At 35.4% G+C, this 14,588-nt stretch overlaps 1 protein-coding gene across 1 annotated transcript in view; it reads left to right on the top strand.

Moving 5' to 3' along the window:
- Positions 1-14,588, top strand: part of LOC128862519 (uncharacterized) — a 284,688-nt gene that overhangs the window by 208,243 nt on the left and 61,857 nt on the right. Inside the window, exons 15-16 of the mRNA XM_054101195.1 lie at positions 3,940-4,086; positions 4,382-4,540. Of these exons, the coding sequence (XP_053957170.1) occupies positions 3,940-4,086; positions 4,382-4,540 (306 nt within the window). The remainder of the gene's footprint in view (positions 1-3,939; positions 4,087-4,381; positions 4,541-14,588) is intronic.

The following is a 14,588-nucleotide window of genomic DNA, read 5'->3' as shown; positions in this document are numbered from 1 at the left end:
TTTCGTTTACAGTAAATTTCCCATTAAAGCTAATCATTTTCACAACATTTACAAATTAAAAAAGGTTATTTTTTTTCAAAAATATGAAAATTTATTTCTTTATTTAAAAGTGTAATAATTATAATATTTATATACTAATATATAATATTTATAATTATTACACTTAAAAGGTAAGAAAAAAAAGGAACAAGCACTTTGGCTATTGTTTTAAATGGTTAATAATATAGATAAAGAAGAAAAAATGCAATAATTATATTATACTAAGTTTACTAGATTCTAGCTTGAAGATAATAATATTGTATATTATACCTATAGTGGAGAAAGATTAAGATAGTATAATACAATCGGGGGAATGTGGATGTAACCACTATTATATATACCTGTGAAGTTAAAATTTTCGGATGGTTTTATATTTTTAAACGCTGATGATCTAATATTTTGGTCTCCTCAACATATATCCATGCAGTGAAATACGGTGAACTCGCTGAATTCACAAAACGGGCACGGGAGTTTCGGCAAACCATTTAGTGGCAAATACGAGTGGGTTGAAATTGTATGGCCAATTCTCATACGAACAACGGTCTTAATATTCCGGCATGATGAACTTGACGGGTATTGGTTTTTGAACCTCGAGAGATTTAAGGATTTGTAGTAATGTTGGTACTGGTTCCATTTGTTCAGAGAACTTTCATAGTTGGTACGCCTTTCCAGTTTTTTTATATGTTCTGAAAGAGAACTCTACTATGAAAATTATCAATTTATATTTGAAGAAATATTTAAGAAAGCGATATTTGAAATGTTTTTTACCATTTCTCAAATCTTGAAGGTTTAGAAAAAACCTAAGCGTTTCAAAATATTTACCAAAATTTACAAATGAAAAAAACGTATCAAAATATGTTACATATGTTGCAGTAAATATTTAAGAAAACGATTTTCGAAAAGTTTCTGAAACCTATTGTAATATGCCTAGAAAAAATTTTAATTGTACACATTTTCAAATAAAATAAGTGTTTTTCTTTGTTAAGAATGAAAGTTTCTAATTTACAATATATTGTAAGAAATAAACAAAGAGATATTTGAGAAAATGATTTTCGACATGTTTTTGCTCATTTCTCAAACTTAAAACATCTAGAAAAAATGTAAACGTTTTTAATGATTTACAGAAAATTATTTTGCATTTTTTAATATATAAATTTTATGTCTACAAATATTGCAACAAATATTTACGAAAACGATTTTACATTTTTTTTTAATCATTTCTCAAATCTAACATGGTTAAAAAAAATTTCAAGGCTTTCAAAAGTTTATAAAAAGGTTTTCATATATCTATTATCTATCAATTTATATTAGAAGAAATATTTAAAAGCGCAATTCTCAATTTTTGTTTTAACTAATTTTTCAAAGCATACATCTATAATAAATATGAAAGTTTCCAAAATAGTTACAAATTAATAGGACTATGAATAAGTTCGTGCGGTTTTACAACAGATGGCGTAACTTGATTATTATTCCATCGATCCACATTTCCAAACATTCATTGGAGAGCTACTGTCGTAAGGCACAAACGTCAGTATAAGTTTTTTATTTGAAGCGTAAACAACAATATTTTTACCACACTTGAAAATGTCGAATTTCGTGCCAAATAATGTGTTTTTGCGGGGAATTCTTCTTCATTATTTTAATATGAAGAAAAAAGCAGCCGAAAGTCATCGTATCTTGGTGGAAGTTTATGGTGAGCATGCTCTATCTGAGCGAACGTGCCAGAAGTGGTTTGCACGCTTTAAAAGTGGTGATTTTGGCTTGGAAGACGAAGAACGCGAGGGTGCGCCGCCAAAGTTCATGGATACCGAATTGGAGGAATTGCTCGATCAAGATCCGGCTCAAACGCAAGAAGAGGTTGCAAAAACTTTGGGAGTTGATCAATCAACCATTTCCAAACGTTTAAAAGCCATGGGAATGATCCGAAAGGTAGGCCATTGGGTGCCGTATGAATTGAAGCCAAGAGACGTTGAACGCCGTTTTATGGCATGCGAACAACTGCTTCAACGGCACAAAAGAAAGGGTTTTTTGCATCGAATTGTGACTGGCGATGAAAAGTGGGTCCATTACGGCAATCCAAAACGTCGGGCAACGTATGGATACCCTGGCCATGCTTCAACATCGACGTCGGCGCAGAATATTCATGGCCTGAAGGTTATGCTGTGTATCTGGTGGGACCAGCTGGGTGTTGTGTATTATGAGCTACTGAAACCGAATGAAACGATTACGGGGGATGTCTACCGACGACAATTGATGCGTTTGAGCCGAGCACTGCGAGAAAAACGGCCGCAATACGCCGATAGACACGACAAAGTTATTTTGCAACATGACAATGCTCGGCCACATGTTGCACAAGTGGTCAAAACATACTTAGAAACGCTCAAATGGGATGTCCTACCCCACCCGCCGTATAGTCCAGACCTTGCGCCATCCGATTACTATCTCTTCCGATCGATGCAACATGGCCTGGCTGACCAGCACTTCCGTAATTACGATGAAGTCAAAAAATGGATCGATTCGTGGATTGCGGCAAAACCGACCGAATTTTTCACAAAGGGAATCCGTGAATTGCCAGAAAAAACCGCACGAACTTATTCATAGTCCTATTAAAAAAAATGTTTAATATGAAAACTTTCAATTTATACTTTAAAAAATAAATAAAAACTCTATTTCCGAATTTTTTTACTCGTTTGCCAAGCCCAATATATCTACAAAAATTTTAAACGTTTTCAAAAGCTTATAAAAAATGTTTTTTTTTCCAACATACAAATTTTGAATCTATAATGCAACAAATAGTTAAAAACACGATTTTCGAAATTTGTGCTGATTCATTTTTCAAACGTAACATATCTAGGAAAAATTTTAACGTTTTCGAAAATTCCAAAAATATTTTTTTTTTCGAAAATGACGAAGTTTTCGATTTATTATATATTGCAAGAAGGAAAAATTGAAATGTGTCAAAATATTAAAGTAAAAAAGGAAAACATGTCAGATATGAGTGTAAAAAATCTTTCTATAGATATAAAAGTTACTAGCTTGAGAATAAATATATTAATCTTTGCATTGACCAACACAGAATACATTTTTGTGATATTCAATTTTATAGTTTATTTCCCCAGCAACAAATTACTTAGGATAACAAATCTGAATTATAAAACTACTACATATTAATAACATATTTACGAAATCTTTTCAAAGACAGAAAGCATCAAACTTGAAAGGCGATTTCTGACGATCAACGTACTCTCGAGATATAAAAAATTTGTGTGATCTACAATACGATTTTCTATTTAGTCCAAATTATGATTTGACGATATGGCGAAAACTACATGGCACGATAAAAAGAACAAAAAAAAAAACAAATAATATGCAGATTTTCGGACTCAGCGACCGATTTTAAAGAGAGATTGAATAGACTAGTTCTTAAGTAAAAAAATATTATTTATTTGGGAACCAGTGTAATGGTTTCCACAGTGCTAGTAATTTAGAAAAATGTTAAATAACGGCAAATAAAGCAAATGCATGCAAAACATTAGGGTGTCTTTGCTCCGAATAATAAAAATATTGCCTACACATTTTCAAATGTGTTAAATGTAGAATAAGATGTAATAAAGGCTCTTAATTATATGATACTTGGTGAATTCACGTATCTATTGCCGCTACCAAAGGGCAAACAAATTTTTGAGTTCGGTGGAACTTTTCTAAAACATGAATATATATTTCCATTATACATTTGAAGACCTTTTTAATGAGAATGACATGCCCATATTTCCTCCCATGCGCCGTTATAGAGGTACCTACTAAGTTACTAACAAAGCCTTGCAAATAAAAAATGGCAACCCTACCGTGCATAATATCTCAGTTTCTTGTAATTTTTTTTCTATTTTTTCAAACATTTAGATTTGATCGATTAGCTGCTGAACATCATTGCCTGCGAATTAAACTTTTGGGCGATTGCTATTACTGTGTATCTGGCTTGCCAGAACCACGACCGGATCATGCTCATTGCGCTGTTGAAATGGGCTTGGACATGATTGATGCCATAGCGTAAGTGCAAAGAAAAATAACTTTATATACTTTTGCTGCGTGTGCATGTTTCACGAAAACAAAAAACACAAATTATATTGTGATAATAGAAAATTAACAAGAAGTCGGACTCAAACTGCAACACTGTTTTACATTTAGGCGTTTGAGCATGTTTTAATATTACAATAAATAAAAAACTTCTTTTCCAATAAATGATGTGTTTTTAAAGAACGTATTTTTTTAATAATCTTAAATTGTTACCCACTCTTTGTAATATTTCTAATTACGGACACTTCATTTTGCTCCAATTTTCTAGGCTTGTTCGTGAAGTGATGGCTGTCAATGTAAATATGCGTGTTGGCATTCACACCGGACGTGTGCATTGTGGTGTCCTTGGCTTGGTCAAGTGGCAATTTGATGTGTGGTCGAATGATGTGACACTGGCTAACCACATGGAAAGCGGCGGCATACCTGGGTAAGTGCTTTTTGGCGTAAATGTGCATGTATGTGTGTGTGTGTGTCTATCTGAAACTCATTTTCATGTACTTGTTACAAAACTTAGAGTAACTGATTCATAAACACCACTGGCGAAATGCAACATCAATCGATACCAGTTATACCAACAGTACTTATTCCTCTTCAAAATACTTTTGCACAGCTATATTTTTTATAGACTACTTAAAATTTTGATTACTTGACTCTTAGCTGAATGTATCGAATCATGCGTGCTTGTCAATTCCATGAGGACTGACTGCCAACAATAACAACAACAAACGCCCAAACAAGTGAAGCAATAAACTGGCATGCTATACAGACTTTTACGAGCAGTGACTGACCGGTGTATACGTATTCGTAATATAAAATCACTTACTAACAATTCCCACTTGCTCCCTACCTGTCATTTCACTCCTCTTTCCCTTGCAATTTTAGTAAAGTTTCGGGTTATGTGAATTCCCGTGATATTCCATGTAAGAAAATTCTCTCATTCCGAACGTTGCAGCGTGTTTGACTTACACCAGCAATACCAAAGAAAGATAAAGGCGATTGCTTAAACTCACTGGCCCGTCGACAGAGTCAAATATTAAAGCACATTTTAGTTAAAACCAAATTCTAGCTTAAAATCAGTTTTTAAAATTGTGTCAATTATAGATATGCTAAATTAGTTTCTGACTAAAATGAGAGGGAACAGAGTAGACCATATGAAAATGCGAAATTTACCTGGAAATAAAGGGGATTTCAAAATACGCTTCTAGAGGTTGTTTTAAAATAAAGCATGCGAAAATTCGGAATCTTTCAGGTTTCTCTATTTTTATTCAAAATACGGCTCTTAACAATTTTTTGGGGAAAAGTACATCATTTAAACATTCACATTGACGACGTCCACAAGCTGTCATACTATAATTAAAGTTCTCAGAGACCCTCTCACATATTATCGTATTGAGTTCAACAATCTCCATCCGAATGTTGTGTTTCAGTTCAGGAATCGTTGTTGACTTTTTCATATGGGCTTTACTTACTTACTTAGATGATCCTACAATCTTATATCGGTTTTGACCGAATCTAAAACATTGCGCCATCTAGCCCAGTGTTTAGGCTTTGTACAGCGTTACTTTCGTTTTTCGAGAGAGCGCTCTACGTCTTAGTTGCCTACTGAGCCAAAGTACTACCTTTTGCCAAGAACTATCCTTCGTTTATCCAAAGTCCTTTACCACTTAAAACAACAGTAATGTGTTGTCTAAGACGCGACGGTTCTTTGTATGTTGACAGCAGGTACTTTGTTTTATTCTCGTTCACCGCATGACCAACTTTTTCTGCTTCCTTCTCCAGACTGGAGTACGCTGAACATACGGTTGTTTAATCCGGCAATATCAATATCGCCAGCTTTCGAATAATTTGCTCAGTAGGATATTGAATCATGCTTGGTATCAAACGGCTCTTTTCCGATCCTAACGGATCTTATCGTAGCGTCATTTTACACAGCCGTATAAGTTTTGCGGGGATACCAAAGCCAGACATAGCGGCGTTCTTGCTTGTGCTATCGAAAGCAGCTTTGAAATCGACAAAGAGGTGGTGTGTGTCGATTTGTAGTTGGAGGGTTTTCCCCAGGATTTGGTGTGTCGTGAAGATCTGGTCAATAGTGGACTTAGCAGGCCTGAACCCGCACTGATATGGTCCAATCACTTCTTTTTAAGATGGGGCTCAACACTCACATAATACGCCCGATAAGACCTTGTACGTAAATAAGACTAATCCCACGCTAAATTGCGCAGTTTGTAGGATCACCATTCTTGTGGATTAGGTCATATAAACTTAACTTTTCAAAAACCCCAGCCTAGTCTGCCAGTCCTTTTTCTACCTCCAACTGAACCAGTTTCTTGAAACTTTCTCTCTTGTCGAAGATTCGGAAGATTATTTTTACCAAAAAAATTACGATTTTTGTGGTATGGTGTTCTTAAAGACCGACCATTATCATGAGTTTTAATAATTTTAACGCGTGGTTCTATTGCTTAAAATTGTACATCTGTCTACCTGACAAATGTCAAAGATGATATAAAAAATAGTACGATCTAGGAATTATTCACTACTAACATCTAGGTGTCACTTTTGAAATACCCTTTGTAAATAAATGTGAGGACCTTAATTAGTTCACTCCGCGTCAGCTTCATATTTGCGGAAGTATGTATGCGTGTCTGTAAGCAGCACTCTTTGAATGTTTTCGTTTTTATGGTCGGTACCACATCACCCGAAAACGCAAAATCTCGACATATTTACAGCGGGCTATTTGGGGAACTTTCATGTATGTATATCTTAAGTATATACATATAAGTTTAAGTAAAAATTCCGTAATGTGTTAAAAATTTAATTTAGGGTTACATATTTTCAAAATATTTCGCTTTTCGCTCCCCCAAACAAAGTTTCAAAATACTGAAATCGGTAATAGAAAACTGAATAATTATACGGAACGGTGCTATTAATTGGCCACCTAAAAGCTGCGGCTTGACTTCATTAGATAGTTTTTAGTGAGCGTAGCTAGGGATACCAGCAGAGACAATTCTAAAGTTTAAACATGAAATCGAACTTGCTATTGGTAAGGTAATTGCTGAAACTTCTGAAATTCTACTGAAAAAATTGACAACATTGAATAAATTTCATGCGCCATTTATTTATAGCTGAATTAAATTACTTTCTTAAAGCTAGAAGGACCACTTTGGAATGAGGTGCCTGGGAATGGTCCCTTTAAAATCCAATCCGAGTACAGTAAGCAAGAGAGGTACTATAATTATTGTTTCAGGCAGAAATTTCAAGAAAAAGTTTCAATTTTAATAATTTTATATAAGCCGCAAAATTAAAACAAACAAACTAATCCTCGAACGACTGTTGGACACCTCCGAATTTCCGATTGATTTGGGGCGTGCATATAACTCGATGGGACCCCGGCAGGAAACACTAAATGATAGAAACCGTTTTTTTCTAAGAAATGAGCCAAGAAACCTCGAATTTAAAGTAAATTTTTTTTTAATTTAAGCAAAAAATACTGGCGTTCTCGTTTGATCGAGTTGCCATAAGAGGATTTCGCACAATTTCGCTTTAGTAGCACTCCTTTCCTCTTCATATAAGCTACGGCCTCGTTTGTCAAGAAACGCCGGCATTTCAATGACATGTATTATTACGCTGAAAAATAGAAATATTTGGGAAACTGTATGAAGTTGAAGATATCATGAAATACTATATAAGCACGATGGGATATTTCTAACATTTCTTTACTGTTGGGATCCGTCTCCCTATAGTTGGGTATATCTAAAAAGGTTAATATTTAGATTAAGAACAAAATATTTTTGAAATAATCACAAATAACGGATAATGAAAAGTTTTGTTTATTAATGCACAATTCTGTATTGGAACACTTTGACCATCTTTTAGGCGAAATGCCAGTAATTGTGAACAATTTGTCTTTGCACACTAGTTAAGGTTTTTCCGACGCAGCTGCGTGGAGCTTTTACGCGCTTTTATGCTAGTATGCGTGATAAATACATACACGTGCATGTTAACTGTGCTGATATTAATGTTCGTTTTGGACATGAAACTCCGATTGCTGATAATAAATGTTTATTGGCAATAAATGGATGATGGCTTGTTGTGATGGTGATATGATGACGGAGATCGAGATTGCCACGTAATAGTCGAGAATTTTATTACAAATATGTATAGTAATTAATTTCTGCTATTGGTAAAGAAATTGTGCTTCTTCAATGACAGAGAATGGCAGCTAAACAAATACATCAATAAATACTAAGATGATTTTTACATTTGTATAATATTTGGCTTTCTATAGGTTGTTCGGTAACAAAATAAGGAATTAAAAACTAAATAAAAAAATTATTTCTCAGGAGAAAAGTTTATTTTAATTACAAAGAGACCAGTGCGGACATTATTTTATTTTTTAATTATTTCCTCTAAATGTTGGCCATTACGTCGGAAGCATTATTGGAATCGGACCACCTTACACCCGCTGGAGAAGTGTTGTCGGGATGCCATTAACCTCGCGAACTATATTTTCGTTTAGTGCTGAGATGGTCGCTGGAGTTGTTTCTAGATTTTGCTTTTGAGGTACCCCGCAGAAAAACTCCATAGGGGTAAGATCGTGCGACCTGGCTGGTCAGTATAAGTTATCAAAACGGCTTATCAGTTTGTTACGAAATAAATCACGCACTAATACCGTGGTATCTCTGGCCGTGTACGGTGTGACATCCTCTGGCTGTACGGAAGGAAGGATGTTCTCTCATTACTGGCAGAAATTAAGCGTTCAGCATACGTCGATAGGAGACACTGTCCACTATCCATTAAACGCTACTTGAAAACGTACCTCCCTTAGCCGTACAAATATTGTTTACAGATGGTGAGTGTCCGGCTGAGGAAGGTGATACTGCATGTCTTATCCGTAAAGAACGCACTTTTTTTAAATGGATCGTTTTTTATACGTGGTTATGTAACTATGGGTCAGTTGCTGACACAAGCGCTTTAATGGATGTGAAACGCAAGTCACTTATTACAAAATACTCAACTTGGGGCTATACACCACTGAGCGTGAAACCGGAATAAGGGCCACGAGTGGCTAAGTGGATTGAGTTGTACGTGCTAAAGTGCGATGAGCTTTGTAATCATGCTTGAAAGCTCATACAAATCTACATCCACATATGTGTGTACCCATGTTATTCAATCAAATGTATTACCAAGTATGTTTGGCATTTTGTTGTACTGCTAACAAATACAAACGCATGTACTTACATGGTTGAGATAACAAACGTGCGAATAGCGCAACAAAGGCAAAAGTTGGAATTGGCATCAGCTGGTAGCAACGACAATTTAATCCTTATTATAGCCATTTGATGTTTTAGGCACAGCCTACTCGAAATATATCCTTCTCTAATCTTTTTCCACTTTGTTAAGTCACAGGCTTATCGCTTTATAATTCGAACAAATAAAAGCATTCCAAAACAGCATTCGTTTCATTAAGCCAATAATGGGAAATGAAAATGAATTCTTAACTACATAAATACAAATAACCTTAAATATAGGATTGATTCCACGTTGTTCACAGGCAATGTGAGTACACCAGCGCATCTCTTGATTGTAAGGAGCGCTCAAACTTCCCCGATTCAGATATATAGGAGTTGCTTTATGTCTCTTTAAATAGCGTAACTATCTTTTTGAAAAATACATCTCTGCAAGGAAAATTAGAGTCAATAGTAATAAGCAGTTGGCTAATAGTTTGGTGTGCCAAAATGAAGAAAAAAATGTTTCTAATAGCAGTCGCCCCTGGGCAGGCACTGGCAATCCTCCGAGTGTATGTCTGATATGAAAAAAGCTCCTCATAAAAAAATATCTGCCGTTCGGAGCCGTCGTGAAACTGTAGGTCCCTCCATTTTTGTGAAATAACATCAAGACGCACGCCACAAATAGAAGGGGGAGAAAAGGAAGAAAAATAGGAATGACAAAATTGGATAGCGTATAAACTTAAGCGAAACCGAGCTACTCAATTTATGCGTGAGACCAAAATATCAGCTCAGGAAAAATAGATTTTAGTTAACTAAAATTTAAAATTTTACATAGAAAAATTGAAATTATTCTTTTAGGATCAATTACAACCTCATGTGATATTAGCAACAAATTCGTTTTTTCACAAGTCACCGAGTCTGATAAATACTGTGCATTCTATCAAATAAGTCAATCGCGGTAGGAAGGATCAAGATGAGCTTAAGATGTATTAAATTAGTTTTGCTTTACGTACATTCTAACTTTTTCTTTAAAATCACTAACGGAAGAAGGTAAACATCCAAACTTAATGTTCTTATAAATATCCAGCACAATGGCATAATTCAAAATTGAACAATGCCAATTTTTGGTTCCAACAAGACGGCGCTACTTGTCATACAGCCCGTAAAACAATGGATTTAATAAATCCTGATAAAATATGAAACATCGGCAATTTTAAAACGAGTCTTAATCTAAGATTAGATTAATTTTTTTAACGTTGAGATGCGTATGCATATAATTAAGTCTGAATTAGGCTACATCGTGCATTGCTTTGGCTATGTAAAGTGCGATTCGGGACCAATTGAAAATACTATTATTTATTGCTGAAAGTTTGTCCCATAAGAAAAAACCTTAAAAATCGAGCACTCCATACTAAGGATGTGCAATGAATATTACAGGTCTGTGAATAAGGACAGACGTTCTTGGAAAATGTTGCTTCACAGCTTCGAATCGCACTTTCTCATTCGAAAAGATAAACCTGTTATATAGAAAATAGTCAAATACAAAACTAGTCCTGCATAAACTTTGTTCCCAAGCAAACAGTAAATTATATTTAGGTACAAGAACATTCTGTGAGAATGAATTAAATCTGCCTCAAAATATATAGCAGTTTTCACATATTTCGATCCCAGCCTGCCTTAGGAAGTTAAAAACTTAATCCCACACATGTGAATGAGTTCCTTTTTATAAGAGGCTTAAAAATCTTCACGCATTCTTAACTTGCCTTAGAATCTTAAAAGAGAATTTCGGCAGGCAATTCGTCGACATTCTACGAACATACGCACATATATACCTATTACTTGTGATATACTTTAACATACATTTGCGGGCACACGCATATTCTCTGAGTAATTATTCTTCTATTTATACCATATAATTGTCCACTACCCTGTAAGACTGCTGAGTTCTACGACAGTCGGTTCAACGTTACCAGAACGACCTGGATTTATGTATATACACCCAAAGACTATCACTCCAGCAGCATTTTCCAAACAAGAACAGCTGAGTGCCACATAAATGGAAAGGTGAAAAAATGCAAAAGTAGCAAACTACTCATTTTTGTTCTTGCCTCGGGAAACACTGAGTCTTTTTTTATTGTTTTATTTGCCTTTTCTCTTATAGCAATGCCATATATCTGCATTGGGTAAAAGGGTAAAACAACTAATAATTTTATGCTTACTCTTGGCTCAGCAATGTCTGGTAGGGTAGCTTTACCCTAATAGAAGCTCGCGTGTGTCGATATTGATTTTTGTTTGGAAAATTCAGACACACTTTTAAATAATTAGAACAGTTATAACAAACTGACATACTCTAAAATCCATGAAGAAATCTGAACACGTTAAACTCGCTTGATTTCATTTTCATAAGTTTAATTTGGTTCCATGCGAACATGGTTTGCTGACGTACATACACGCTTCCATATACATTCAACTTCAAATTGAAGCACATCAGCACATACGTACATAACAAGTCGTCGTTAACTCTTTTATTCGTCAGCATTAGCGGCACGAAATCAATTTCTTGATTCATTGGGCTTTCAAGCGTTTCAATGGTCATTAAAAGATAAAAGAAGAGATCTAGCACAATTTAACTACGACCATTACTCTGCAGGAAATTGCACTGACATGGAACTGGTGAACTTTTAGGCAATTTAGACTAGTATGTTTTTCTTTTTGCCAATGTCTGGAACTGATGAATATTACACAACGATGTGAGGTGCGAATCGTCCTGTGCCACATCATTTAGTGAGAGAGACAAAAATAAGTTCATACTCTGTTATGGTTTTTTTATTTGTTTTTCTTTATTAGATTGGGAATTGTATGGTACAAAATATTGACATAAAATTTGTGGCTGCTAAAGTTCTGTATTGCAAAATTTTTTTTGATAAAATTCCATATTCTCAGAATTTTCAAAAAAGAAAATTATATCAAGACAATATTATTAAAAAATTAAAAGCGGTAGCCCTGGGCAGGCAATGGCAAATCTCCTAGTCTTGCCATGGAAAAGCTCCTCATAGAAAACCATTTGCCGTTATTAGAGTTTATTTAGAAAGTTGATCTGTGTCATCTTCTACATTTTGGATGTAGATTATAGTCCCTCTCCAAGGCATGTTTCGGTTAGGTGGTAGCGCTTGCCCAATATCTACTATGGGACAAACTCAGACTCATAGCCAATTGTGATGCCGTATGCGAAGCTTGTTCTTATATCTTCTGAAACCAATGTGAACCGGTCAGAAACTTTAAATGATTCAAAAGAACTTCCAACTCATTGAAAAATAGTTTACCTAAAATGGTAAATCTGCGTTTAGATAGAGCAGGACAGTGACACAGAAGGTCAAAAATCATCTCTTCCTCACCCCGACGGCTTCTGCTTCGGACATAGAATTTGTATGTCTGCACGCTCGTGCTCTGGACGTGTCAGCCTGTGTACTAAGGTTATGCTTATTTTGACATAGCATGATAAGAAGCTGATGGTTTGTTGCTAATCCTTCCTCTTATATGTCCTAGGGCATAATAGTCTATAACTTGTAACTCATTGGTATTCGCACACGGATTGTTCTAGCATTTTCTCAGCGAACCCACAAAAAATAAACTCCATTCTTCACCATGTCCCATTTTACCAAGATAGTATATTATATTGTTTGGTTCTTCGAAGTAACCAATAAGAGGTCTTAGATTCTAGCTATTAAGTCCTCTTCGAGAAGGATTCAAGATGTTACGCGATTGCAATTTTCACCTCGATTTGCGGCGTTCGTTAGCAAACTGACCATCTTCTTAACAAGCAGCTCTGCAGCCGAGTTTTGCAGTCGTTTACAACTAGGATGATAAATTAAAAGGTTTGGTCCTCCGAAGCAAAATTATGGGAATAATTTCAATTGCTATCTCATATAAAATTTGGCAGGAGAATTCTGCCCGCTCCTTTCACACGTATTTTTACGCTTTCCAATGAATCGGTTAACGATTCGATGTTGGCTACACCCTCTGACTTCTCTCCACCGTAGACCATAAGTTTCGATGAAGTCTGATATGAGAACTTCGGCCTCATTTGCCCTCCCACGTGAGCACAAATGACGATAGCGAAAACCTCATTGGCAGACTTTACTGGACCTTGGTCCAGTACTAGTACGAGTATCTGGCAGATTGGATGCATTACTATACAAAACTTAGAATTCTGAACCAATAGGTGGTGTTATCGTTCTACAGCTTTCCGTTTCATGAATTACCAAAGGAAATATGTACCCTATTCCTATATTAAAATGGCATTGAGCAATGCATGAAATGTAGCCAAGATTATCAACTGGACAGGTGATGGCTACCCAAGCTGCATGAGTTAATCTAAAATTACAACTTTCGAAGTAACACTTAAAATTAATCTAATTAACTCCTACAAAGCCACCATAGCTTCTTCCAACTAGACCAGTGCTTCGTATGTAGTATTCGGCTTTTTGAATGTGATGAATAACCAATAAGTCTGCCTGGTTCATATTCCTTCTGTTTAATCAATAAGTGTTTAACAGGCGTAAAAAACCTTTATTGCTTTATTCGTAATAGCTTTGAGGCGTGCATTCCGCTGGAGGGTCTTACTTGGAGTTACTTCTAGATTTTACTTCTAGTATGTTTTTTCTTCAATTATTTCACTCCAATTTGAAATAATAAAGCTTACATTTATTGGACTTAAAATAGCAAATCGACCCATATCTTTTCACGTTGACATTGTCAAACTCTATAGACAAATATCAGTAGTAGCAATTTGCTTAGAGAAGTTATTTGTAATTGGCGAAATGCCATCATTTCCGAAGCAGATACTTTTTTCCTTAGTTCAGGTTTTCCCTGCAGGGTAACAACTACAAAGCGATAGCAACCACATGGACACGCTGGTTTGTTAAAAGTTAAAGAACCCTCAAAGTTGTTTATGCTTCCGCTTGCTTACCCAACCATCTTCAATAATCGCTCCTCGCCAGCCACGTCGTTCGCCAGGCTCTTTTTTAAACTTCCTTTCCCCATTTTTTTGTTTTTTTTTTTGTAAAGAAACTGGCACAACGGCGATTAAATTCTTTTTAGTGGATTTTTTTGCATAAGTGTGGGTGTATTTGTATACAAGTATAGTGGGGGCACAAATCGCTACTTAAGATAAGCATTGCGGCAGAGCGCAGTAGTTCAAAGTTCGCATTTTATACAACAACATTAGCAATACTTCGAGGGCGAACT

The sequence above is a fragment of the Anastrepha ludens genome, chromosome 4, assembly GCF_028408465.1.
Source record: "Anastrepha ludens isolate Willacy chromosome 4, idAnaLude1.1, whole genome shotgun sequence".
Taxonomy (NCBI): domain Eukaryota; kingdom Metazoa; phylum Arthropoda; class Insecta; order Diptera; family Tephritidae; genus Anastrepha; species Anastrepha ludens.
This window is presented reverse-complemented; position numbering and strand designations above follow the sequence as displayed.